The sequence below is a fragment of the Bubalus kerabau genome, chromosome 17 (genome assembly GCF_029407905.1).
Source record: "Bubalus kerabau isolate K-KA32 ecotype Philippines breed swamp buffalo chromosome 17, PCC_UOA_SB_1v2, whole genome shotgun sequence".
In the NCBI taxonomy this organism is placed as follows: domain Eukaryota; kingdom Metazoa; phylum Chordata; class Mammalia; order Artiodactyla; family Bovidae; genus Bubalus; species Bubalus kerabau.
The window spans coordinates 6,703,153-6,728,993 of NC_073640.1; the positions used below are offsets into that span (position 1 = coordinate 6,703,153).

The following is a 25,841-nucleotide window of genomic DNA, read 5'->3' on the forward strand; positions in this document are numbered from 1 at the left end:
CTTCTCTCTTTTTAAGACTCCCTTCCCGGGATGGAGCTCTGTCCCTACCTCTTTTGTCTCTTTTTTTGTCTTTTATATTTTTCCTACCTCCTTTCAAAGAGAATGGGCTGCTTTTCTGGGTGCCTGATGTCCTCTGCCGGCATTCAGAAGTTGTTTTGTGGATTTTACTCAGCGTTTAAATGTTCTTTTGATGAATTTGTGGGGGAGAAAGTGGTCTCCCTGTCCTATTCCTCCGCCATCTTAGGACCGCCTCCTCTAATTTTCTTGAAGAGATCTCTAGTCTTTCCCATTCTGTTGTTTTCCTCTATTTCTTTGCATTGATTGCTGAGGAAGGCTTTCTTATCTCTCCTTGCTATTCTTTGGAACTCTGCATTCAAATGGGTATATCTTTCCTTTTATCCATTGCTTTTCTCTTCTCTTCTTTTCACAGCTATTTGTAAGGCCTCCTCAGACAGCCATTTTGCTTTTTTGCATTTCTTTTCCATGGGGATGGTCTTGATCCCTGTCTCCTGTACCGTGTCACGAACCTCCGTCCATAGTTCATCAGGCACTCTGTCTATCAGATCTAGTTCCTTAAATCTATTTCTCACTTTCACTGTATAGTCATAAGGGATTTGATTTAGGTCACACCTGAATGGTCTAGTGGTTTTCCCCACTTCTTCAATTTCAGTCTGAATTTGGCAATAAGAAGTTCATGATCTGAGCCACAGTAAGCTCCTGGTCTTGTTTTTGCTGACTGTATAGAGCTTCTCATCTTTGGTTGCAAAGAATATAATCAATCTGATTTTGGTGTTGACCATCTGGTGATGTCCATGTGTAGAGTTTTCTCTTGTGTTGTTGGAAGAGGGTGTTTGCTGTGACCAGTGCGTTCTCTTGGCAGAACTGTATTAGCTTTTGTCCTGCTTCATTCGGTACTCCAAGGCCAAATTTATCGGTTACTCTAGGTGTTTCTTGACTTCCTACTTTTGCATTCCAGGCCTCTATAATGAAAAGGACATCTTTTTTGGGTGTTAGTTCTAGAAGGTCTTGTAGGTCTTCATAGAACTGTTCAACTGCAGCGTCTTTAGCGTTCCTGGTCAGGGCATAGACTTGGATTACCGTAATATTAAATGGTTTGCCTTGGAAATGAACAGAGATCATTCTTTCATTTTTGAGATTGCATCCAAGTACCGCATTTCCAAGTTCCATGTAGTTTGAAGGTAAATCACAGTCTGAAGGCAGATCATTACTCAGCCGTGTGTGGGCACTGAACATACTAGTTCCATGTGCTGACATGGCTGTCTGCCTCTCAAATTAAGGACTTTAAACATACAGTGAGTTTAACCTCACTGAATTTGCTCTCCCAGTGTTAGATGGTTGTAACACCTAGAAATCAACATAATTAATATAGGCGCCATCCATTTACATTACATTCTTGTTTCTCTGTATTTTTTTTTTACCATTATGGAAAGTTTTGTATTTTGGAAATTTGACTTTCTGAAGTTTCATAGAGGAATAGTCTTACTGGCATTGCTAGTTCATTAACAGATGTCTAATGAATTCTTTGCTCATTTCTCTTTTTTCTCTTTTCACAAAAGGAGCTGGTGGCTGGTCTCCACTTGTGTCAAATAAATACCAGTGGTTGCAGATTGACCTTGGAGAGAGGATGGAGATCACTGCCGTGGCCACCCAAGGCGGGTATGGGAGCTCCAATTGGGTGACCAGCTACCTCCTGATGTTCAGCGACAGCGGCAGGAACTGGAAGCAGTATCGCCAGGAGGACAGTATCTGGGTATGTTTCTTTAACAGAATACATGGCCTCTCAGAGGAGAGGTCATTCCTACAGACAGTTTAAGAATCTCTTAAACTTTGTTTAGAATCAGAATCTTTGGACTTACTTAGAAAACATTTTCCAATGTATTAATACTCATTCTCCAATACATTTTATGATTTAATTTAAGAAAATACTAAAAGTAAACTTATTTCACAGAGTCCTCAGAAATTGAAGAAAAAAAAAATCTCATTAGTGCTCTAAATAGTGTGAAGATTAAAGGAAGAAACCAAGCCTGTATAAAACATTTTTTGTTTAGTAACATAGCAGTTTTGCATTGCCTTTATTTAAGGGTGGCAAAAAGAATTTTTTTTGTTGTTCTGATGACTCTGAGAAATATGAATTAATGTCTCTCTAGTCTATAGAGGTTTTTATATATAATATTTAGAATATTTATATATGTCTTATACACACATATATGATTTATATATAAACCTTTCTGTAGTCTTTTCACGTGTTAAAATGCTGTGTTTTGTGGACAGGGCACAGCTGTTACAAGGGAGACTGGCCAGGAGGCAGTTTGTAACAGAGTGAGTGGTATTTGTAGTTGACCGAGTATACGTGAAACCCAGTGGGAGAAGGAAGCTGAAGAAAGTTTGCTTGCTGGTGAAGAAAGGACTTCTCTTTTAGTGTAGAAAAGTATTGGTTTGGATTTTATGTGGGCCAGGGACAACATACTGCAAAGAACTTTTTTTTTTTTTTTTAATTTTCCTCTGACTGAGCTGCTGGAACCAGAGAAAATGAGTAACTTAATGAAGCGTTGTTCTTAGCACACAGATAATTTGGAGGCCTGTTTGGGCACATAATGATAATTTTCTTTGATCAGTCAACGGCCTCTCTTTTGAAACTTCCTAGAACTCCGTGATACATTGTAAACTCGCTGAAGACAGGGACTGTGATTATTCACCTTTGTATCTCTGAAGCCCTTGGTGGCCATTCAATGCATGTTTATTGACGTAAGTTGAATTGAGAAAATGTAGCCCTGCTCTTTCTCTAGAGAGAACAACTGTTAGGCTGGAAGTTTTCTGTAAGCATTTTCAGAAAAGCTGCCTTAATATCCAAAGCAAGTTGGAGTTATGTATAAGAGCAAGAAAAATTGGATATTACAGTTGAATTAATCCCATGAAAACCATTCAAACTGGGGATAAATTAAACAGTAATTATGAACCAATAGCTGTGAAAGCCTAATGAGGTATTTTTTTAACTAGGTGTTTGGATTATCTTTTACTCTTTTCTTCTAAATAAGCTTTGGATTTTAAACTAGATAAGTAGTGGCTAATATTTAGCTGTATTAAGTAAGATGTGTATTTTGACATTTTTTAGAGAGAAAGATTAACCATGAAAATTAATTGTTTTCATGAATCAAGCTTGAGGAAAGCTAAACCTGGACAGTACTGTTCGTCTTTTTCACTTACCTTGTAAAAAGTGAGATGGTCAGGGTGCATTAGTGACATGAATGATATCCTTAACTAATCCAAACCAATCAATGTAAAGACAGATGGTATCTATCACAGTTACTTGGCTTGGTAATATCGTTTTTAGACTCTGACTACGGTCAGAATGGACTAACAGATTTGGGAAGGACTGGACTATAATTTTGGATATAGTAAAGAAAGCAGATGGATAACTGAACGTCAAGATCAAAACTGAGACTTGCCGCTGATGCCATGACCACACATAAAATAGATAAGGTTATGGTGTAGGTAAAACAGCTTCAAATCTTCAAACATCGTCAATATATGTATAAACACACGTGCGCGCGCGCACACACACACACACACTCATGCTGTCTGTCCATCCCAGGTAGGCTCATAGTTCTCTCTTTACCCCGTAATTACTCAGGTCCCTCCCTGAGGGAAGCCCCTCTCTGTGACTCGACAATAGCAACGCAGGCAAAATGAAACACGGTGAATTGTAACCTGGTTCCAGGTTGTTTAAAATGATCTGGCACAGATCACTTTAATGTGGGGTTTTTTGTTTAGCTAAAGACCAATTTTTAATTGATGTTCGTAGTAAGGAATTTGACTCTTTGTCACATTTAGCACATCTGTATTTTGTAACTTTTTTTTTTTTTTTTTTTGCCCATTATGGGTAATGTATCCAGATTATACAAAACATGACAATTTTTTTAAGCGCTTCACAGTCTGCTCCAGATGATACAAATAAATCTGTGAAAGAGAGTTAGGGAACCCATAAAGCATTATAGGAGAATGTGATGGAAAGAGGAAGAAAAGGCAGTTGTTACAAGTTTAGAAACACATAAAATAAAACCCATCAACATGGATAGAAATGCTGCCGTGGGGATTCCTCATTTTCCTTCAATGTATTGACTTCTGTACACCTGAAAGAATTCATCAAATGCCCTGCTGCTTCTTACAAATAATCTTTAAAAAAGAAAGGCAAAATACTTCATTTGTTTTCTAAAGAATATACTTGATAGAACTGTAAATTTGAGAGAGACATATTTTTAAAAAATTAATTTTTGGATAAAATTTATAGTCCAGTGCCCACAAATATAGTTTATACAAAGTAATCTTTCTAGATGGCATATAAATATTTTGAAAAAAATAGAGAATGCAAACTGCTGTAATTGTTCCTCTCGAAGACAAAACAAAATTTCTCAACATCCACGGTCAAAAGACTTTTTAGCCAGTTTATTGTAAACGATTGGAAAAGGAAGTGTGAAGTATAATTTTCGCTCATCTAAGAACAGTTTCTGGAATTTCATAAAACTAGCATCTTAGAAATTATTTTAAGCAATTAACATGTGCAGGAACTTTACAGCTGAATTATACAAATTCTCTCTCTTTTTTTTTTTTTTAACAATGTATATTTTAATTATCAGATTTGTGTAGTGATTTAGATCCACAGATACCAGTGAAAAATTTATCATAAACTAAGTGCAATAACAAGAGGAAACAAAAGCTTATGTACACATTACCAAGATTTTTACAATAAATTATAGTGTGCAGTTCCATCACAGCATATTTGTATACAAAGCCGCTACTGTGAACACTGAAAAGAAATCTGTCGTGGAGGTCTTTAACCTTGATTTAATAAAGTTTGTACAGTATCAAATAATATCAAAAGTCTAAAAAAACACAATGATTTTTGTATATCATGTTTATAAATTATTGTTTATATACCATAAGAAAAATAAGGTCAAAAGTGCAGTTTAAAAAAAAGTGGAAACTGTTATTCTTGGTAAGAACTAGAAAAATGTATTGTCCCAAGTAAGAAGCAATCTAAAGGCTTAAACAGTTTCTTAGGCATTTTCCTTTAACTCTCATACAACCTTGGTTGCCAAATTCTCTCTTTTATACTGAAAACGATAAGGGCAAGGGACAGGATGGTACTAATTTTATGAATTATTTAAGGAAATATGACTGTTATGCACAATGCGGCTTCCCTGGTGGCCCAGACAGTAAAGAATTTGCCTGCAATGCAGGAGACTTGGATTTGATACCTGGGTCAGGAAGATGCCCTGGAGAAAAAGAATGGCTACCCACTCCAGTATTCTTGCCCAGAGAGCTCCATGGACAGAGGAGCATGGTAGGCTACAGTCCATGGGGTTGGAGTGTATTATGCACAATATTTCAATTGTATCTCATTTTTCAAACAAAAAACCATAATTTCATATTAACATATTTCTGAAGTTAATATAACTTTTTAAATTGAAAGTGTTGAGTGTCGTGGCTTGGCTTTGGCTAGTGAAAGACACGGAGCCCCCCATGACATGTATAGTCAATTAGACAAAAGTATCTCCTGTCACCATATAGTCACAGCATTATTATCACTGTGAATGATTGAGTTGTCAACTCTATACCACCTGCAAAGATTTTAACATGTATTTATCTCCAGTCAAATAAATAAGTGGCTGGGGTCATTTAATAGAAAACCCAATGAGGCAGAAATTCAAGTGAGAGGTGTGTGGTAAGTCTGGTGGACTCCCCGCTTTGTGAGGTGTAGCTTTCCTAGACCTTTCCCTATGTTGACCTTTCTCCTGTGTTATTCTAGTATTCTAAGCCCACCACATGTGTGGTGATATAAAGTGTAACAGCACTGATGCCCTGTGTGTCAACATGTCAAATCATCAAGCTTAATGCCTTGCAATCCTTGGCTCAGAACTTGGGCAAATGCCTGGAGAGTGCTTTAAGCTGCTTCTGCTTTTCAACACAGCCTCTGCTTGAGTGCCAGAAAGATGTTTTTTATTGAAAGTCTATATGATTAGTCTGTATTCCCAGGGACTCTCCTGTTTGTATTTCTATTTAACTGGGTTCTCTACCCTTTTGGAAATGATTAACCTAGGAGTGCCTGGTTGGAGGTGGCTGCATTGGGGTTTTTAATGTGACGTTGGTCATAAATCAGAACAATTAGTCTGCTGGGCGCCTTCTCAATCAAGCAGCATGGTTTATTTCACCTCGTCCCATCCGTGCCCATTCTGTAACACGTTATGTCAGTCCCTTCTCATAAACTTCCTGGGCTCACGTAAATTGGAACTTCACATGAATATGTAATATACAAAAATATATATGAACCCCTGTAAAACTGTGGGAACACATATGCATTGAATAAGATAAATGGCAACGTTGCTTCACATTCTTCCAATTGACCTGTCCCTAAGCAAGCAAAATAAAAGTAATTTGAAGAGAGTGATTAGGGTCAGCAGATTTGATTTAATGCCCCCTTCGGAGCACACACTCACATCCAGTTTATTCTCAAAGCATCAACCAGAGGATGGCATGTTTTAAAAACACTTTACAGCTCGTGTCTCACATTCTCCCACGTGACAGTTCATTGACGAGACACCGCCCTCTTTTCTCCCCTCTTATCCTTGCTGTGATGCAGTGCTGCGGATGTCTGCTTCTGACTCTTCTCATTCCCCAGTCCCAGGAGGTACATTTGGAAATCTCTCTGGGAAGCGATTCTGTCCTTCTGAAATGTTTCTTTATTGCTGCTTAAGACGCAGTCAGTTAGGTCTTCTAAAAACTAATGCATGAGCCTGTCTTTCCTATTTTACATTTTTAATTTTCAAACTTACCACACATAATCAGAGAAGAGGCTAGAAAAATATATAAAGGTAGAAAGGAGGAAAGATTTGGCATTGATACAATATATTCCTTAAAAATCTAAGAGAACATCTTATTTTTTTTAAAAAAGATAATTCAATAAACCCTGTGCCTAACAATAAAATTAATTTTTAAAACCTGTAATTTATCTTTCTACATATAAACAACTAGGTAGACAACATAAAAGGAATACATATGCTCCACTTAAAATAGAACTCCCAAATGATAAATATCAAGGGAAAAAGTAAAAAGAAATTATGAGATTTATGAAGATAATATTTAGAATATTACTAAAGAGCATAAAAGAAGATGATTAAATGTGAAGACATATCTATTTGAAATAGAAAGCAATACACCAGCAGCAGGTCACTTACTTAGGCAGATTTTATTAATAGTACTTCTGTGCAGCCGAGTACTGGATGGCCATCAGAAACAGATGATGTAAAAATACACTGGCCATTGCTGCAGTGAATTCCAAAACCAATGGAAATTTTTCAACTGAAGTGTCATTTGATACTGAAGAATAAATCTTAAGGACTGAGGAGAAAGAGATGGGGACAATGGATGGAATATATGTCAATTTATTAAAGCACAGGTAAAGATTGGATTTATATGAAGTTTCAAAGGGGATAATCTGAGACTGATAGAAATGAAGGGCAACAGAGAGGAGTGGATAGGAAACAATCCAATTATTGATTTTTTTAAAAAAACAAACATAATGGCTATCTCCCACTTGTTATATGAAATTATCTTGTAACAGTTATTGATAGTACCAAGCCTATGGGAGTTATCAATATGTAGCATCATATATTATTTTTAATATTATTTTAGTAGTTTATATATTTATATTTTACAATGGTTGGATGGCATTTATATGTGCAACATGTCATCTAATCTTTGATCATAAAATAGAAAAACACCACATTTCTGATACTAAATTGGTTTGTGAGTCAGTACTCAGTCAGAAAATCAGAAATTACTCTGGGCATCTGAAACTGCAAAGTCATTCTAGAAAATTGGTTACAGGTAGTGGAAAAGCTGATCAAAGCAAATCAGGTGTGAGGTGGTGCACCCTTCAGAGCCCAGCAGCAGCAAGCAGACACTGTAACTCCTCAGGAGTGGAGGGATAATGAGAAGGTGGCGTTTCTAGAGCTTGTAGCTGACACTGTTCAGTTAGTGCTAGAACCGTGGCAGGGACTGTCCAATGGAAGATTCTGGAAGCAAGGCTTGTCCATGGGGAGGAGGAGCCTCGAAAGAGGCTCAGCCACTACCGAGAAGCTGCCTGAGGCATTGAAAGAGTGGGGAGAAATATCCAGGCTCCCCCTTCCTCTCATCTGTCAAACTCTCTCTGCCTGGCAGGAAGCTTGCTCGCACAGGACCTGGGACTGTCAGTCTCCATCACTCAGCCTTCCTGTGGCTCAGAATAGAGCAGGGAACAGTGATACATGGCTCTAAGGGAAACAAGCACAGGCCTAAGAAGCTATGTTGTTCCTAAGGAAGTCTCACCTCTATAAACTTTTTCCTACAGAATGAGGGAGAATTCAGGTACTTGCTGAGTAATTTAATCCCTCATTCCTTTCAGTAGTAAAATTGCAGGCTTCTCCATCAAGAAAGTTGATCAGTAATACTTTGATACGGAAGGAATTGAGATGTCTACAGTAAGTTCCCACCTTCTTAGGGTGGCTTAGTGCCTGAGTCATGTCTGACTCTTTTGCCACCCCATGGACTGTAGCCCGCCAGACTCCTCTGTCCTTGAGATTTCCCAGGCAAGCATACTGGAGTGGGTTGCCATGTCCTTCTCCCAAGTTACCGCCTAAGTTCATGTTAATTTAGCTCTCTTTCCTCCTGTCAATACTGATGAATATGAAAGCTAGGGAAGAACAGTATTTCAACCGGAATTCATGGTGTAGATGAAATCATTGGTTTAGTGTCATTTTTTACACATAATCTACTGTAAGGCAGGAGAAAAACATAAATTATGAACTCAGCCTCTTGTTGTTTATCAGTATGTACTGAAGACAGAGTATAGTTTTGCCTTCTATGTGGGAGAGAGAGCATTGCTGTGTTTCTCATCAGACATGCTATAGCTGAGTCCAGGACTCCCCTGCAGAGGATCAAGTAGAAGGGTGTATCTGTGGATTAATGCACGCTGTTGTTGCCTCTAGGATGGGGCTGTTGCACACATTTGTTGTGCAAACACAGCCCACTGCTCCTTTATTGAAATGTTTCTGCTTGCCTGGCAGACTGGGTGGCCACATCCCATCCTGGATCTGGCACGTTTCATTGGCAGCTTCTTCATGTACCGCAGCTTCTGTCTCAGACACTTAGTTGCTGCTCTCAGGACATTCCCAAGGTTTCTTGTGTTTTCAGACTTCTCTTCTGGGCCATGCTCTTCAGTTCTGCGAGGCCTGTGTCATCCCTCCCAACGTAGGGCCTTTCAGGCACTTACTCTAGTCCAGCCTGCCCCATGACTTTTCCAGTCGTCACCAACTCATCTCTAGAGTCTTTTTCCCAATGGCATCTGCCATTGTGTTATTTCCAGGAAGACTTTCTGGAGAATTTTGCATAGTTTGTATAACCTTAATCAGCTGAATTTCAAACTCATTCACATATTTTTCATTTTCTTTCACTCTACTTCTATATTTTCCTTTCTTCCAGATTTTACATGTGACAGAAATTCCCAAACACTGCTGGCTAAAATGCATACTGTACCTACTGAATTCCTAGGATATAGGAGATATTCCAAGGAAAGAGGAAATGTGATTGGAGAGAGGACCACCGTACTGTTTTGCTAATGTGGTTTAGAATAGATATTAACAAAAGCATAAAGGTAAAAGGAAGCACTTTGGTGATTATTTACTTCAGACCCAAAATACAGTGATCCGGTGATGCTTCTGTTGGTTTACAATGCAGGGGTCCTGTGTGTTTACTGGGTGAGCGTGCGCGTGTGCGTGTGAGTGCTCAGTCATGTCCGACTCTGTGCAACCCTATGGACTGTAGCTCACCAGACTCCTCTGTCCGTGGAATTTTCTAGGCAAGTATACCGGAATGGGTTGCCATTTCCTCCTCCAGGGGATCTTCCCCACCCAGGGATGGAACTCATATCTCCTTTGTCTCCTGCATTGCAGGCAGATTCTTTACCCACTGAGCCATGGGGGAAGCCCACTGAGATGAGGGTATCCACCTGATATTTTGTATAAGTATGTAAAAGAAGAACTCCTAGTCATAACCAGGACTTGAGCCGTACAGCTTTATCCATCCATATTCCCAATTTCTGTTAGGAGTCCTGCTTCTGAGCTGGTATTGTCTCAGATTTTCTCTTTATATTATTATCTGCATCTTACTCCTTTCAGAAATGTCCATAAAGAATAATCCTTTGGTTGATTTAGAAGAGCCATGCTTTCGGAAAGTATTAGGGCATTTGTCCAGAAGTAGCCATGAGGATGAAAGGAAGAAAACACGAAGCAAAAATGCTAGGAAGTATTCTGCAGAGCTGTGTCTATAAATCAGAGAGATGCAGTTCAAAAGAAATCGTATTTGATTTGTATTCTGCAAATGAAAATTTTATTTGGCTTTGAACTCCTATCTTCCCTTCCGTGCTTCTTATTGTTATTATTAATCTCTCATACTGAAAGGTTGTCTTCCTTTTGGAGCCTTGAACATTTTAAGTACTTAATAACAGGGTTCTTTTTCAATAAGAGAGAGAGAAGAGAGAAATTGCTGGAGCAGTGAAAAGAGATCCTTGGGGAGCAATGGCTTTATTACAATATGTCAGAGTCATCATGAGCTGGGGTGGGTGGGGAATATAAGTTTCAGAGAAAAAAAGCTTATATTTATTTTAGCAAGTTTGTGGAAAAGTTGCAGAAAATAGTCCTAAGAGCCACAAAGCTATTATGGTAATGGCAGTTCCATTTTTATACTCTGGAATTCAAAGGTAAAAAAAAAATGTTCCCAATATGTCGCTTTGGCATATAGATTTTTGATCCTTAGATTAGAATAAATACATAAATTAATTAAGCTTACAGTGCTATTTATGCTGTCTTTAAAAATTTGCATGTCAGAGATGACGGATAAATACAAAAACTAAATTGGAAAGAAATTGGTCTCTTCTATGGCTCCCTCTGTTTTTTTTCCATAAAATCAAACACTTTGGATACATGAGCACACATTGAATTTCCATATGATTCCTCTAAATTTTTTGGTTTGTACTTTTAAATTCTTAGCCTTCGAGTGTTTAATTTTTCTGAACTGCATAACGTATACACTTAACTATAGCACAAGTTTTTAAAAAGACGTTTTCACAAATAAGGAACTGTAATTTGTATGATTAGAACAGGTATGTATGTATTTTCATGAAATATATTCCTTCTATTTATTTCTGTTTACTCTCTGCTTAGAACATCGCATAGGGCTTTTCTGCATTGGAGTCTTTTGCCCCGAGGAAATCTATACAGCTTTTCACATTGGACCACACCATAGAACATGGCTGTATCCTGCCTCCACTCCAGGCAAAGTCCCTGTGAATCATCCTCTCCCCGCCTCTCCTCCGTTGAAACTCACCATCCCCAGGCTCTGGATTGAAAACAGAATAAACATGATTGGCTCTGATAATCTGGGACAACTGAGGCAAATGCCATCAGCACACAGTGGTCTCAGTTTCTGTACACATGCCCAGGATGGCTTTCTGGAAACCATGGTACTATTTCTCTAGTCTGGTCCAAGAGTGAGTTGAATAGTTGGAGTGTCAAATCTGGTCCAGTTCAAAGTACCAAAGTACCTTGAAAATACTATACCAAAATACCAGAGCTGTAGCATGCAAAAGGAAGAAGAGGGGGCAGGCTGTGGATGGCAGTAGGAAGTCATCTCTGTTACCAGGCCACAGGCCTTCAGATGCAGGCACCATCTCTAACAGCTGTGTGACTCTGGACAAGTTGCTTTTACCCCTGCAAATTGCAATAATAAATGCCTTAAAGAATTTGTATGCGGGAGGAAGGAAGTGGGGTGAGGGGAAGGAGGAAGGGACTTTTGCAGAATTAAATGCAAAAAAAGAGAAAACCTATAAATACTCATGCAAAAGTTTTTTTTTTTTTTTTTTATATAAACACCTTTATGAACTTAGCAAAGAATCAGGTGAAGACTAGTGTGGATTTTCAATCTGCCAACAAGGGTGCCATTTTAAAGAATTCAATAGTCAGCACTTAAGTACTTAGCTCACAACTACTTAAGGGCTTTGTTCTTTGTTCTTGTTTAGTTTCTAACTCATGTCTGATTCTTTGTGACCCTGTGGATTGTAGCCCACCAGGTTCTTCTATCCAGTGATTTTCTAGGCAAGAACACTGGAGTGGGTTGCCATGCCCTCCTCCAGGAGGACCTTCCCAACCCAGGGATTGAAGCCAGGTCTCTCGCATTGTAGGCAGATTCATTACCACTGAGCCACCTGGAAATTGGAGAAGGCAATGGCACCCCACTCCAGTCCTCTTGCCTGGAAAAATCCCATGGGTGGAGGAGCCTGGTAGGCTGCAGTCCATGGGGTCGCTGAGAGTTGGACACGACTAAGCGACTTCACTTTCACTTTTCACTTTCATGCATTGGAGAAGGAAATGGCAACCCACTCCAGTGTTCTTGCCTGGAGAATCCCAGGGATGGGGGAGCCTGGTGGGCTGCCGTCTCTGGGGTCGCACAGAGTCAGACACGACTGACACGACTTAACAGCAGCAGCAGCAGCAGCACCTGGGAATCCCATATAAGGGCTAGAAGGGCTGAGATCTTCAGCAGCAGCTTTGGAATTTTGTGTTTTTACCTAGAGGCAAAAATGAAATACCTGCCTAATTGTAAAGGAATAAATATCCAATACTTTAAAAAATAAAATAAATAAATAAAAGTACTGCTACTGCTGCTAAGTCGCTTCACTCCTGTCTGACTCTGTGTGACCCCATAGACCGCAGCCCACCAGGCTCCCCCGTCCCTGGGATTCTCCAGACAAGAACACTGGAGTGTGTTGCCATTTCCTTCTCCAATGCAGAAAAGTGAAAGTGAAGTCACTCAGTCGTGTCCAACTCTTGGCGACCTCATGGACTACAGCCTACCAGGCTTCCTCCGTCCATGGGGTTTTCCAGGCAAGAGTACTGGAGTGGGTTGCCATTGCCTTCTCCAAATAAAATACTACGTGATTAAAAAAAAAAAAAGCCTCACACAAAATTAACAATAGATCTGAGGTTATCAGCAATTCAGCTAGGAGGAGATTGAATGCAGTCATTTTTAGGAGAGGAACCATGACAAGAAGGAGGGAAGCTGTTGCTGCTGCTGCTAAGTCGCTTTAGTCGTGTCCAACTCTGTGCAACCCCATGGACGGCAGCCCACGAGGGAAGAGGAAATGGCAAATACTATTCCCAGTAGTTTGGTGGTGTAGAGAAGAAGTGGGATGATGGTAAAGAGATGGGATGAGTGATGCGCAGACAGAGGGCTTGTTAGTGGAGAGACTCGCACTTGGTTGGCACTTGAGAGGGAGCCCTTGGAGGTCCAGGGATTGAACATGGAGGTGATTCCAGTGCGAGGGGATCCAGATCGTAGTTGGTTTTGAAGCGTGACATATCTTACAAAAGAAGATAAAAAGTAAAAATGTGTTTGAACTTCAGCCTGTGGAAGGGCTCTTTGTGGGCAGAAAGGTCCTGTGTTTACGGATAACGAAGAGAAGTGAGAATGGTGTGGACCAGGAAAAGAATCTCCACCCAGCACTGAGAGCTCAGTGAAGGCTGGAGACCACACACACGGTGCCCGTGTGCGCTGTTGTTTGGTTTTCACCAGCTGTGAGCTGCTTATGCGTGTGCAGGAGCAGAGGGTGTAGTTTCTTAGTCTGACCCAGGATTGGAATCCGGGAGAAACTGTGGTGGGGGGACTTGTCTAGGATAAGAATGCCTATGAGCTGGCAGGAGCATCGAGGAAGTAAAGTTTCATAGAGTCAGTGTTCTACAGGGAAGGGAGTGAAGTCAAGGGGGCAGGTGCTGATAGAAAGGAACCAATTCGATATACATAGACTTGTTTTAAGGAATTGGCTCAAGTGATTGTGGAGGTTTGGCAAGTCCAGAATATGCACGGCAGATTGGAGATGCTTAGGAGAATTGCAGTTGAGTCTTAAGAAATCCTTTGGCAAAATTCCCTCTTCTAGGAAGGTCAGTCTTTTTTTCTCCTAAGGCCTTTTTCTCCTAAGGGAAACACTAGAGACCTCTTCAAGAAAATTAGAGATACCAAGGGAACATTTCATGCAAAGATGGGCTCGATAAAGGACAGAAATGGTATGGACCTAACAGAAGCAGAAGATATTAAGAAGAGGTGGCAAGAATACACAGAAGAACTGTACAGAAGCACCAGTTAGAACTGGACATGGAACAACAGACTGGTTCCAAATAGGAAAAGGAGTACTGTATATTGTTAAGGCTGTATATTGTCACCCTGCTTATTTAACTTCTATGCAGAGTACATCATGAGAAATGCTGGGCTGGAAGAAACACAAGCTGGAATCAAGATTGCCAGGAGAAATATCAATAACCTCAAATATGCAGATGACACCACCCATATGACAGAAAGTGAAGAGGAACTAAAAAGTCTCTTGATGAAGGTGAAAGAGGAGAGTGAAAAAGTTGGCTTAAAGCTCAACATTCAGAAAACGAAGATCATGGCATCTGGTCCCATCACTTCATGGGAAATAGATGGGGAAACAGTGGAAACGGTGTCAGACTTTATTTTTAGGGGCTCCAAAATCACTGCAGATGGTGACTGCAGCCATGAAATTAAAAGACACTTACTCCTTTGAAGGAAAGTTATGAGCAATCTAGATAGCATATTCAAAAGCAGAGACATTACTTTGCCAACAAAGGTCCGTCTAGTCAAGGCTATGGTTTTTCCAGTGGTCATGTATGGATGTGAGAGTTGGACTGTGAAGAAATGGAGTGCCAAAGAATTGATGCTTTTGAACTGTGGTGTTGGAGAAGACTCCTGAGAGTCCCTTGGACTGCAAGGAGATCCAGCCAGTCCATTCTGAAGGAGATCAGCCCTGGGATTTCTTTGAAAAGAATGATGCTAAAGATGAAACTCCAGTACTTTGGCCACCTCATGTGAAGAGTTGACTCATTGGAAAAGACTCTGATGCTGGGAGGGATTGGGGGCAGGAGGAGAAGGGGACGACAGCGGATGAGGTGGCTGGATGGCATCACTGACTCGATGGACGTGAGTCTGAGTGAACTCCAGGAGTTGGTGATGGACTGGGAGGCCTGGTGTGCTGCGATTCATGTGTTGCAAAGAGTCGGATACGACTGAGCGACTGAACTGAACTGAAGGCCTTCAACTGACTGGATGTGGTGCACACACGTTAGGGAGTGTCATCTGTTTTATTAGAAACTCTACTGCTTTAAATGTTAATCTCATCTTAAAAGTATCTTCACAGAAACATCCAGGAAAATATTTGACTAAATGTGTGGGAAATGTGACCTAGTCAAGTTGACATATAAAATTAACTATCACAGAGATGGAAGATGTCAAAGGAACAGTGGAGCTTTTGAGGGTGAAAAGTAAATAAGCGTGGGAGAATGAGATTGAGAGAGCTAGAGAGATCTAGTGGTCTGGGATCAAAAAATAGAATATATGCATTTACAATTTCAAAGATGGTGCAATCACAGGGAATGATTAAGGACCTAGATGTGGGCAGATAAGTATTAAAAAGGAGCATGTGAAGGTCATTTAATTCCAGGATGCTTTATGGATCATCCAAAGGTACTGAAGCAGAAAGTTTCCCAAGAATATTGCAACAAAGAAGAGGAAATGACCTTTAGTTTGGGGGAGGACGAAAGCTGAGAGGGCCAGAATTTGCTATAATCAGCGGATATTCACAAAGAAGCAGAAATAAGTGTCCTCTCTTCTCTTTCCTTTTGCTTGCTTATTTTCATGAGGAAGAAAGAAAAATTAAGTGGAATTGATAGAAGCTTTATAAAATGCTTACTGACTCCATAGACATGTAGCATTTGGGAAAAGTGAGCAAAATTCACTTTCGGTTCCAAAATGCTAATTAGAATTTCATGGGATATGCTAATCTCTTTTGGACATGCCCTGACAGACACAGCCAGAGATAATGTTTTACTAGTTATCTGGGCATCTCTTAGCCCAGTCAAGTTAACACGTAAAATTAGTCATCACAGATGCGTTTCACTCTGCACCGTTCCTCAGCTATTATAGGATCTAATTAAATCAGAGCCCTACTTTCTGCTCCTTAACAAATCACTCCAGTTCACAGAAAGACATGGGAAATAGGATAAAAGAATGCAGAGGCTCGTGGGTTTTGGAAGTGACTATGGAAGCTATCCTGGGCTTCCCAGCTGGTGCTTGTGGTGAAGAACCTGGCAGGAGACCTAAGAGAAGCGGGTTGGATCCCTGGGTCGGGAAGATCCCCTGGAGGAGGGCATGGTAACCCACTCCAGTGTTCTTGCCTGGGATAATCCCACTGACAGAGGAGCCTGACAGGCTACAGCCCATGCAGTTGCAAAGAGTCAGATGTGACTGAAGTGATGTAGCACACACACCTGCATGGAAGGCATCCTAGGGAAGGTCACGTATCCTGAAAAGGAACGAAATGAACAGAAACTCTTCCAACAGTCTAGGGGTGAGATAGTTTTCCTCTGCTATTTCTCACTCTGTGTATAAGCTTTTTTCCATTAAAATTTTCATTTATAAAATTTATTTTATCCTTTGAACTTTCTTTGGAGTTTGCAGGTGGCACTGGTTTTTCTTTCTGTCCTTCTCCGTTTCTGATCTTAGCGGAGTTGATTCCAAAACATGACACTCTTCCTTTTACCAATTTTGTCTCATTGTTGCTTTCCTACCTTGTGTGTGGCAGCCAGAGGTTACACCCTAATTTCTCAGATTATCATTCGTGTGAGATGCATCTATTAATTATGTCTTTCCTCCCAATGGAACTGGAGATTAACCAAGCTGCGACATCACCCTTTGAGTGACTTCTGGTATTCTACTACTGATTTAGTGGTTAAGGGCCTGCATATCAGTTTCAATCACTACTGACTGATCTTAGCTGGTTCTGACCAGGACAATGGTCCTCATCTTTTTTCTAAATTGATTCATGGATGTGGAATATTCTTGCTTCCTGTACTATTCTTGGGTTAATGATATGTGAAGGATTTCTCTATGCTTAAGTTCAGATTTAAAAAGATATGCTTAACATCTATAAAATGGAGTACATCTTGAGGACTTCGTGGTGTGAAGTCCTTGACTCCAAGGGTATTTGTCTGTCTAGTTTAATGACATTTGCTCAAATGCGCAGTGTCTGAAGTCAGAATTTCAGAGTGAAAGTGCCACATATTTTTTGAGGAAAATACTCTATCAACTACAACTCAGGTTTACTACAGTTTCTCAAGACATTCTAGGTCCATTATTTTCTGCTGAAAAATATGTTCAAAATGACCCTATATTTTTAGGACTAGATGATGTACACTATTATTTATTTTAATTTGAATAAGGTGTGATATCTAAAGGATTTGGGGCATCTAAAATGAAATCAGTAGAGTGGAGGGTGGTGACAGCTGGCATGGGCATAAAGAACTAGGATTTATATATTCTGATAAACTTCACGCCTCTCTGCATCATATAATTGGTCTTGGTCTCACTGACTAAAAGTACATTAGAAACTAAGTTCCTTTAGATTGCAAGATTACTTTGAAATTTGTGTTGCTAGACTTTAAAGGAAAATGATGGGTACATTTTATAGTCTGCATTTTTTATGCTTTTCCCCATTTTTAAAAAGTGCAAGCAATTATGTGAATAGTGTAACAATAAGAGAACTAAGAGATAACTTTGAAATTGAATGTGATTAGGGGAACTTTTTTTTTCCTAAACACTTTCATCAATTGCTTTTTGTTATTAGAAATACTGCCTCTATATAACTGAAGAGCTATGTTCTTACCGCTAGACAATGCTTGGAACAGAACAATGTGTACTCAAACATCCATAAATATTTAAAAGTTCTGATGATACAGCAGTTAGCAAGGATAGAGTCAGTGTGTGCTCAGGAAGTCATATATATATAGGATGCTTCTTCCACACCACAAAGCATCAATATGTGCACCTTAGAATGCCAAGAAAAAATTATGATGCATCGTGAACTCACAGTTACTTTCTTTTCAGTTAAACGTCTACCATTGTAATTATTATCATATTATTATTGAACATCCCTGGACCTTCTCTCCTGTTTTTCTCTTCTGCGACTGTTCTCTGCAACTTTCCCAAGTTTTTCTCCATGCTTTACAACAACTTTTCCCTATTGCCTATTATCATTTACCCACAATTACTTTTTCCTAAAACTTTCTCAGGAACTTATAAATACTATCACAATTTCTTCCCCAAAATGCATTGCATTGGATGGGCTAAATTTTAAAGTCTAACAATTTTAATAAAGGTATTTCTTTTTTTTAAGTTGACGTTCTCTAAATCTCTGTGCTCCATGGAGGCATTAAGATAGAGGCCTTTCATGTGTGTTTGGAGTGAGTCCCCTAAGTGGACATGAGACAAGACACAGTAGCTTTCTTGTCTGTCCCCCACTGAGTCTTCTTCCGGAAGAGACTCTGAGAGATGTACAGCCTTCTCCATGGGAAATAATAGTAGTAATTCCGATGTCATGTCCGAGTAGAAGGACGATGCAGGTGGACAGTGATACTTGAGGGATTAGGCCGGAAAAGGCTCCAAAATTTACTGTATGATGGCCTGGGCTCTTCTTACCCTTCCTTCATGGGATCACTTTTCATCTGGATAACCATTCAGGGGTGAAGACCATTTAAAAAGATGCATTAAAATGCATGTCTTACCTCTACCGCTCTCATTTCTTCAGTGACCTTGACAAAGTGAAGCAAACGGGTAGGGTATATTACCTTTTATTTAAATAAAGGGAATGGAAATACATATTTTCTCATATTTTTTAAATAAATGGGAGGATAAGCAAGAGCAATTTAGAAATGTTACTTCTGTAATAACCTATAGGAGAAGGGATGGAATAGGGATAGGATATAGACTTTTGTGTTTTTTTTATGTTTATCTAAAAAGTAATAAACACAATTTAAAGATTGTACAATGATATTAAATAAAACTTTGGAAGCTATTTCTAAAGATCAACAATAGCATGAAACAAACCTGTGGGTTGAGTTAAAGGCACACACACACACAGAGGAATTGTTTTATGTGACTTAAAACACAGCAGTTGCATATTTTTATTGTTTTAGAACCCATTGAGAAAAAGTCTTGAACTACTTTCAGTAATCACATTTTGTTAGTGATATCCATAATATCTTATTTAAAATATTATATTATGACTGTAAAACTTGTTTTGCTAAAACAGTTAAGTGATCATTTAATATCAGAAATCATAATTTTATTGAAAGAGAAACGAGAAACAAACATAAAATTGAAGAGATTAGGTACATATCCTGCACTGAGTTTGAATTGGATGTGTCAATATGAATTTAATTGCTAGAGAGAATGTGGAGAAAAGGGAACCCTCTTGTACTGTTGGTGGGAATGTAAATTGATACAACCACTAAGGAAAATAGTATCAGATCAGATCAGATCAGATGAGTCGCTCAGTCGTGTCTGACTCTTTGCGACCCCATGAATCGCAGCACGCCAGGCCTCCCTGTCCAACACCAACTCCCGGAGTTCACTGAGACTCACGTCCATCGAGTCAGTGATGCCACCCAGCCATCTCATCCTCTTTCGTCCCCTTCTCCTCCTGCCCCCAATCCCTCCCAGCATCAGAGTCTTTTCCAATGAGTCAACTCTTTGCATGAGGTGGCCAAAGTACTGGAGTTTCATCTTTAGCATCATTCCTTCCAAAGAAATCCCAGGGCTGACCTCCTTCTTAATGGACTGGTTGGATCTCCTTGCAGTCCAAGGGACTCTCAAGAGTCTTCTCCAACACCACAATTCAAAAGTATGGAGATTCTTTAAAAAAATTAGGTATAAAGCTACCATATGACATAACAGTTCCACTACTGGGCATATACCCTGAGAAAACCGTATTCAAAAAGACACATGTACCCCAGTGTTCTCTGCAGCTCTGATTACAACAGCCAGGACAGGGAAACAACCTAGACGCCCATCAACAGATGAAGGATAAAGAATATGTGGTGCAGATACACAATGGAATATTACTCAGCTACAAAAGGAATGCATTTGAGTCAGTTGAAATGGATGACCCTAGAGTGTGTTATTCAGAGTGAAGTAAGTCAGAAAGAGAAAAACAAATATCATATATTATGCATATATATCAGAGAAGGCAAAATGGCACCCCACTCCAGTACTCTTGCCTGGAGAATCCCATGGATGGAGGAACCTGGTAGTCTGCAGTTCCTGGGGTCGCTAAGAGTCGGACACAACTGAGTGACTTCACTTTCAATTTTCACTTTCATGCATTGGAGGAGGAAATGGCAATCCACTCCAGTGTTCTTGCCTGGAGAATCCCAGGGACAGGGGAGCCTGGTGGGCTGCCATCTATGGGGTCACACAGAGTCAGACACAACTGAAGCAACTTAGCAGCAGCAGCATGCATATATATGGTATCTAGAAAAATGATACTGATGAACCTATTTGCAGGGCAGGTATAGAGACGTACTTGTAGAGGATAGTCTGTTCTTGTGGACACAGTTGCGGGGGGGAAGAGAGGGTGGGCCAAATCCAGAGTCGCACTGACATATATACACCAACATGTGTAAAACAGATAGCTAAGGAGAAGCTGCTTTATAACACAGGGAGCCCAGCCCAGCTCCCTGTGACAACCTAGAAGGGTGGGATGGAGCGAGGGGAGGAAGGGAGACTTGAGAGGGAGGGTGTATATATTTATTTACATATATATATATATATGCAATGGCGACCCACTCCAGTACTCTTGCCTGGAAAATCCCATGGACAGAGGAGCCTGGTAGGCTGCAGTCCATGGGGTCGCTGAGTTGGACACGACTGAGAGCCTTTACTTTCACTTTTCACTTTCATGCACTGGAGAAGGAAATGGCAACCCACTCCAGTGTTCTTGCCTGGAGAATCCCAGGGACGGGGGAGCCTGGTGGGCTGCCGTCTATGGGGTCACGCAGAGTCGGACACGACTGAAGCGACTTAGCAGCAGCATATGTGTGTGTGTGTGTGTGTATGTGTGTGTACTTATGGCTGATTTGCGTTGTTGTACAGTGGAAACCAGCACAGCATTGTAATTATCCTTCAATTAAAAAAAAGAAAATAAAACTATTTCCTAATTCTTTTGATCAAGATTGTGTGACCAGCCTTAAGCAGTGATCCTCCTTACCACCTGGATTGTGGATCCAGACTCAGGATTCATTGTGAAAAATAGTTGAATCCAGCTATGAGGCATGAAGTATACAAAATAAATCTAGAATATTATAGCATTAATACCTGAAAACTAGAATTTTTACCAAAGACTACTGGGGTCACGTCAAAAAGACTTAGGAGCTGAATGGAAAAGGATTTCACTGGCCAAAATGAATCAACTAGAATATCAATAAGAATCATACCAGAAATGTATTGAAACACCAACTTAGTTAAACATTCATTAATTCATTATAATACAAAAGTTTCCTTATTCATCATCTTTGGAAGATGCGAGAGGATCAATTCCCTGAACACTGGCTCAAAAAGCAATAACGAGTATTTTTCTGCTTTTTCTGCTTAAACTACATCTCAGGGTAACCAAGTGTTTGATGAAGAGGAAGTTTGTCTTTAGAGATGTATTCTAGAATTAAAAAGACATTAAGGAAGGGATGACAGAATCAGAATATCACCATTTTATAACCCCTAGTTAAATAATGTACTCGGGGCACATCAGTGATCTCTGGAATCATAAAAACAGAGACAGTCAGGCCTAACGCATCTCCTGCTGGACACATACAGTGTGTTTTTTGAAGGCCTCTGGCCTGAAGTTCACATGTAAGTCAGATCAAGCCCCACAGTCTAACTGGATAGGACACATCATGTGACACTGTAGAGAGACAATTGGCGAACCGTGGGAAACTGGAAGACAACTGGCCAGCGGTTTCCAATAGCAAACTGAGAGAAAATGACAAGGGGATGATCCATAGGTTAAAGGATATTTAAGGGGAACAACTGCGTGGAAATTTGGGGTAACCTTTTTTGAGCAATATTGCATATACATGCACACACAGGCCCATACATTTTCAAGAGATAAGCAATCATCATAGGATGTTGATGTTATTACAGAACTATTGTCAACATTCTGGGTTTTGAAATTAAATTCTTATCCATTAAAGAATTATTTTGAGATATTTATGCAAAATCACTGTAGATGTGACTGCAGCCATGAAATTGAAAGACGCTTACTCTTTGGAAGAAAAGTTATGACCAACCTAGATAGCATATTGAAAAGCAGAGACATTACTTTGCCAACAAAGGTCCGTCTAGTCAAGGCTATGGTTTTTCTTGTGGTCATGTATGGATGTGAGAGTTGGACTGTGAAGAAGGCTGAGCACCAAAGAATTGATGCTTTTGAACTGTGGTGTTGGAGAAGACTCTTGAGAGTGCCTTGGACTGCAAGGAGATCCAACCAGTCCATTCTAAAGGAGGTCGGCCCTGGGTGTTCCTTGGAAGGAATGATGCTAAAGCTGAAACTCCAGTACTTTGGCCACCTCACACGAAGAGTTGACTCATTGGAAAAGACTCTGATGCTGGGAGGGATTGGGGGCAGGAGGAGAAGGGGATGACAGAGGATGAGATGGCTGGATGGCATCACCGACTCGATGGACGTGAGTTTGAGTGAACTCCAGGAGCTGGTGATGGATAGGGAGGCCTGGCGTGCTGCGATTCATGGGGTCAAAAAGAGTCGGACACGACTGAGTGATTGAACTGAACTGAACTGATGCATGAAAAATATGATGTCTGAGAGTGGATTTAAAATAATCTAATAGGAAAGGTCATGATGTGGGAGGAGATGTGGGTAGAGGTGAACTAAGATTAGCCATGAGTTAGCAGTCTTTGAAACTGGATATGGATGACTTTTTTGTTCTGTCTCACTTCTAGAGTATATGTTTGAAAATGTCTATAATAAAATTTTTCATGCCAGATATATGCTTTCTCCTCTTTAACTTTTTGGTAGTTTTAAGTTTCCATTCTCACACATGATAATTTTGCTGACAATAAGGCTGGCAATCACGAACACCACTAGGAGAGTCAAATGGAGAAATGAAGACTCATGAAGGTTTGCTTGTCTCCACTGGGGATGAAGGGAGGTGGTCCAGACCCAGAGGACGCTGTTCTGATAAAGGGGCACTTTGGTTGGGAGTGGGAAGGAAGGAGATGAGGCTTGCTGCTACCTCAGAATAGAGAAGAGGAAGCAAAGGCGGATCTTACAGGGAAGGAGAAGGAGAGGAATTGAGGGAAGAGTAAGAGCGGCCATCGTCCTCTCTTATTTCTCCACCCCCGTGCCTCAGGCTCAGTGATGCGTGAGCAGAGGGGATACCTCTGGCTCTAGCTGACTTGCCTTTTACTTCCCCATACCTGCAGGGTGCTGGGCAGAGAGGAGCTGACAGTGGATTAGCCTCACCCGGATCTGCCTTCACAAGGGGGTAGATTCCTTTACTCCTTTCACAGAAGCACTCATGGAAGGTGACTGGAAGTGGTCCTGTGGGCCAAGTTTTATAATATCCTCAAAATCATCTAATCTACCTTTGTCTGTGTACACGCTGTCATTTCAGTCCTGTCTGACCTTTTGCAACCTATGGATGGTAGCCCGCCAGGCTCCTCTGTCCATGGAGTTTTCCAGGCAAGAATACTGGAGTGGGTTGCCATTTCCTTCTCCAAGGGATCTTCCTCACCCAGGACTGAACTCCATCTCTTACATCTCCTGTATTGGTGCAGGGTTCTGTATCACTAGCAACACTTGGGAATCCCACCTTTGTCTAGGCTTTTAGGAATATTTTCTAAAGTATGAAGCATACATGATAACACATATTAAAGAGCTTTTCTTTTATGATGATTCATTAGCACCTGCATTTATAGTTCTGCTGCTTCTTTTCCTCTTAAAATACCTAATATAAAATAAAATAGGAACAACAGGGAAACATATATTTCAGTACCCGAGCTACATTTGAAGTGTGCATTTAAAATTTTAAGAATCAGTGATTTCTTTTAAAGTCACAATCAATATTTTTCTAAGAAAAATAATCCAAGACATACATATAGTGAACATATACATGTGAATTATTCTGACACCTGACAGGCAAAACTTGTAAAGTATGAAATAGCGTATACGTTAGGAGCAGGAGTATAAATCTTTAAAGATCATTTTTATGACATTATAATGCATTTTGTTGATGTGCCTTGACACTTAACTATGGATTTCTCCAGCAGTTAGTTAAAGCAGTAAGAAATATACAGTAAGTAGAGTTAATTCTCATTATTCGTGACAGTTATGTTTTATAAATTCTCTATGAACATTGACTTGGCCATTACTAAACTGTTGCCCCTGAAGGAAATGTAGAGTGAGGTTCCTGTCACAGAGACAGAAAGTGTGCAAATGCTGTAAGAAAACGGCGCTGGGTGGACGCAGGGCTGCCACAGGCCTTCGATTTGCGAGACACGGTATCTGTGAAGGGCAGTAAAACGAGGGATGCCTGGATTGTTGATTCATTAACATGAACTCAGGGCCAACAGCACTATAACTCAGGCCTGAGCACAGCTTATTGATCACACATATTTTCTCCACGAGGCACATCACAGCTTTCTTGCCCTTAAGACTAGGCAGCACTTGAGTATTAATGCATAGGGGTCTCCTTAAACAGCAGAATCACCAAGGCGCAGGAACGTGAATCTGTGACACTAAATACAACATGAAAAGGACATTGGTTTAGGGGATGGGAACTGAAACAGGAAAACAGAGTATCGCCTTGTTTTAACTCAGTTGGAAACACACATCACGGGCACCTCAAACTTTTCAACACTACATGTGTCCACCAGTGACCATGAAGACACCACAGGTATTGATTTTTTTAAATTTTATTTTTAATTGGAGGATAATTGTTTTAACACATTGTGTTGGTTTCTGCCGTACAACAACTTGAATCAGCTTAGAGTCGACGTTAGAAATATATTGTAGCAAGAAGGTGTGCTTACCAGTACAGAATCTATGAATATTGAGAACTGGCTGTCATTTACCATTTGCCCAAAAAGTGCAGTATGGGTCACTAGATCAGGAATGTTTTCTACAACGTTTATGATAAGATTACGGAACCAGGCTCACTCAGGCAGAATCGTCACGTTCTTTTCTCTTAGAAATTGTCTTTCGCCTTCTCAGGGGTTGTTTTTGTTCTTTAGTTGCTAAGTCATGGCTGACTCTTTACAACCTCATGGATTGTAGCGCGGCAGGCTCCTCTGTCCATGGGATTTCCCAGGCAAGAATACTGGAGTGGGTTGCCATTTCCTTCTCCAAGGGCTCTTCCTAACCCAGGGGTAGAACCCACATCTCCTGTATTGGCAGAGGAGTTCTTTACCACTGAGCCACCAAGGAAGCCCACCTTTTCAGGGGTACACTTTAAAAAAAATTCAATCTGTGTTTGCTTGCAGGACTTAGCAAGACTAAAATGGAAGCTCCCAAAGATATATCTGTATTATTTATGCTAATTTTTCAGCGTATCACTTGGTGCTGGAAAACATACTAGGTGCTCAGGAGATATGTAGACAAAACAAATGAATATGAGTCCTGAATAATGTGCATCCTGTTATGGTAAGCAGACTGGCCCTCCAAAGATGCTCATATCCTAAATCTTAGAACCCATGAATATGCTACCTTACATGACAATGGGAATTTCGGGTTGCAAATGGATTTAAAGTTGCTAATTGGCTGATTTTGGAATCAAAATGTTCCTGAAATAATCTAGCAGAGAAGTAATGAAAAT

The 25,841-nt window shown here is 40.2% G+C and overlaps 1 protein-coding gene across 6 annotated transcripts in view; it reads left to right on the plus strand.

Annotated features, from left to right (window-relative positions):
- Nucleotides 1-25,841, plus strand: part of CNTNAP4 (contactin associated protein family member 4) — a 285,943-nt gene that overhangs the window by 98,727 nt on the left and 161,375 nt on the right. For 5 of the 6 annotated variants that reach the window (XM_055552670.1, XM_055552674.1, XM_055552676.1 and 2 more), the window contains exon 3: nt 1,578-1,771. In XM_055552670.1, the coding sequence (XP_055408645.1) occupies nt 1,578-1,771 (194 nt within the window). The remainder of the gene's footprint in view (nt 1-1,577; nt 1,772-25,841) is intronic. The other variant, XM_055552671.1, reaches the window with a different exon arrangement.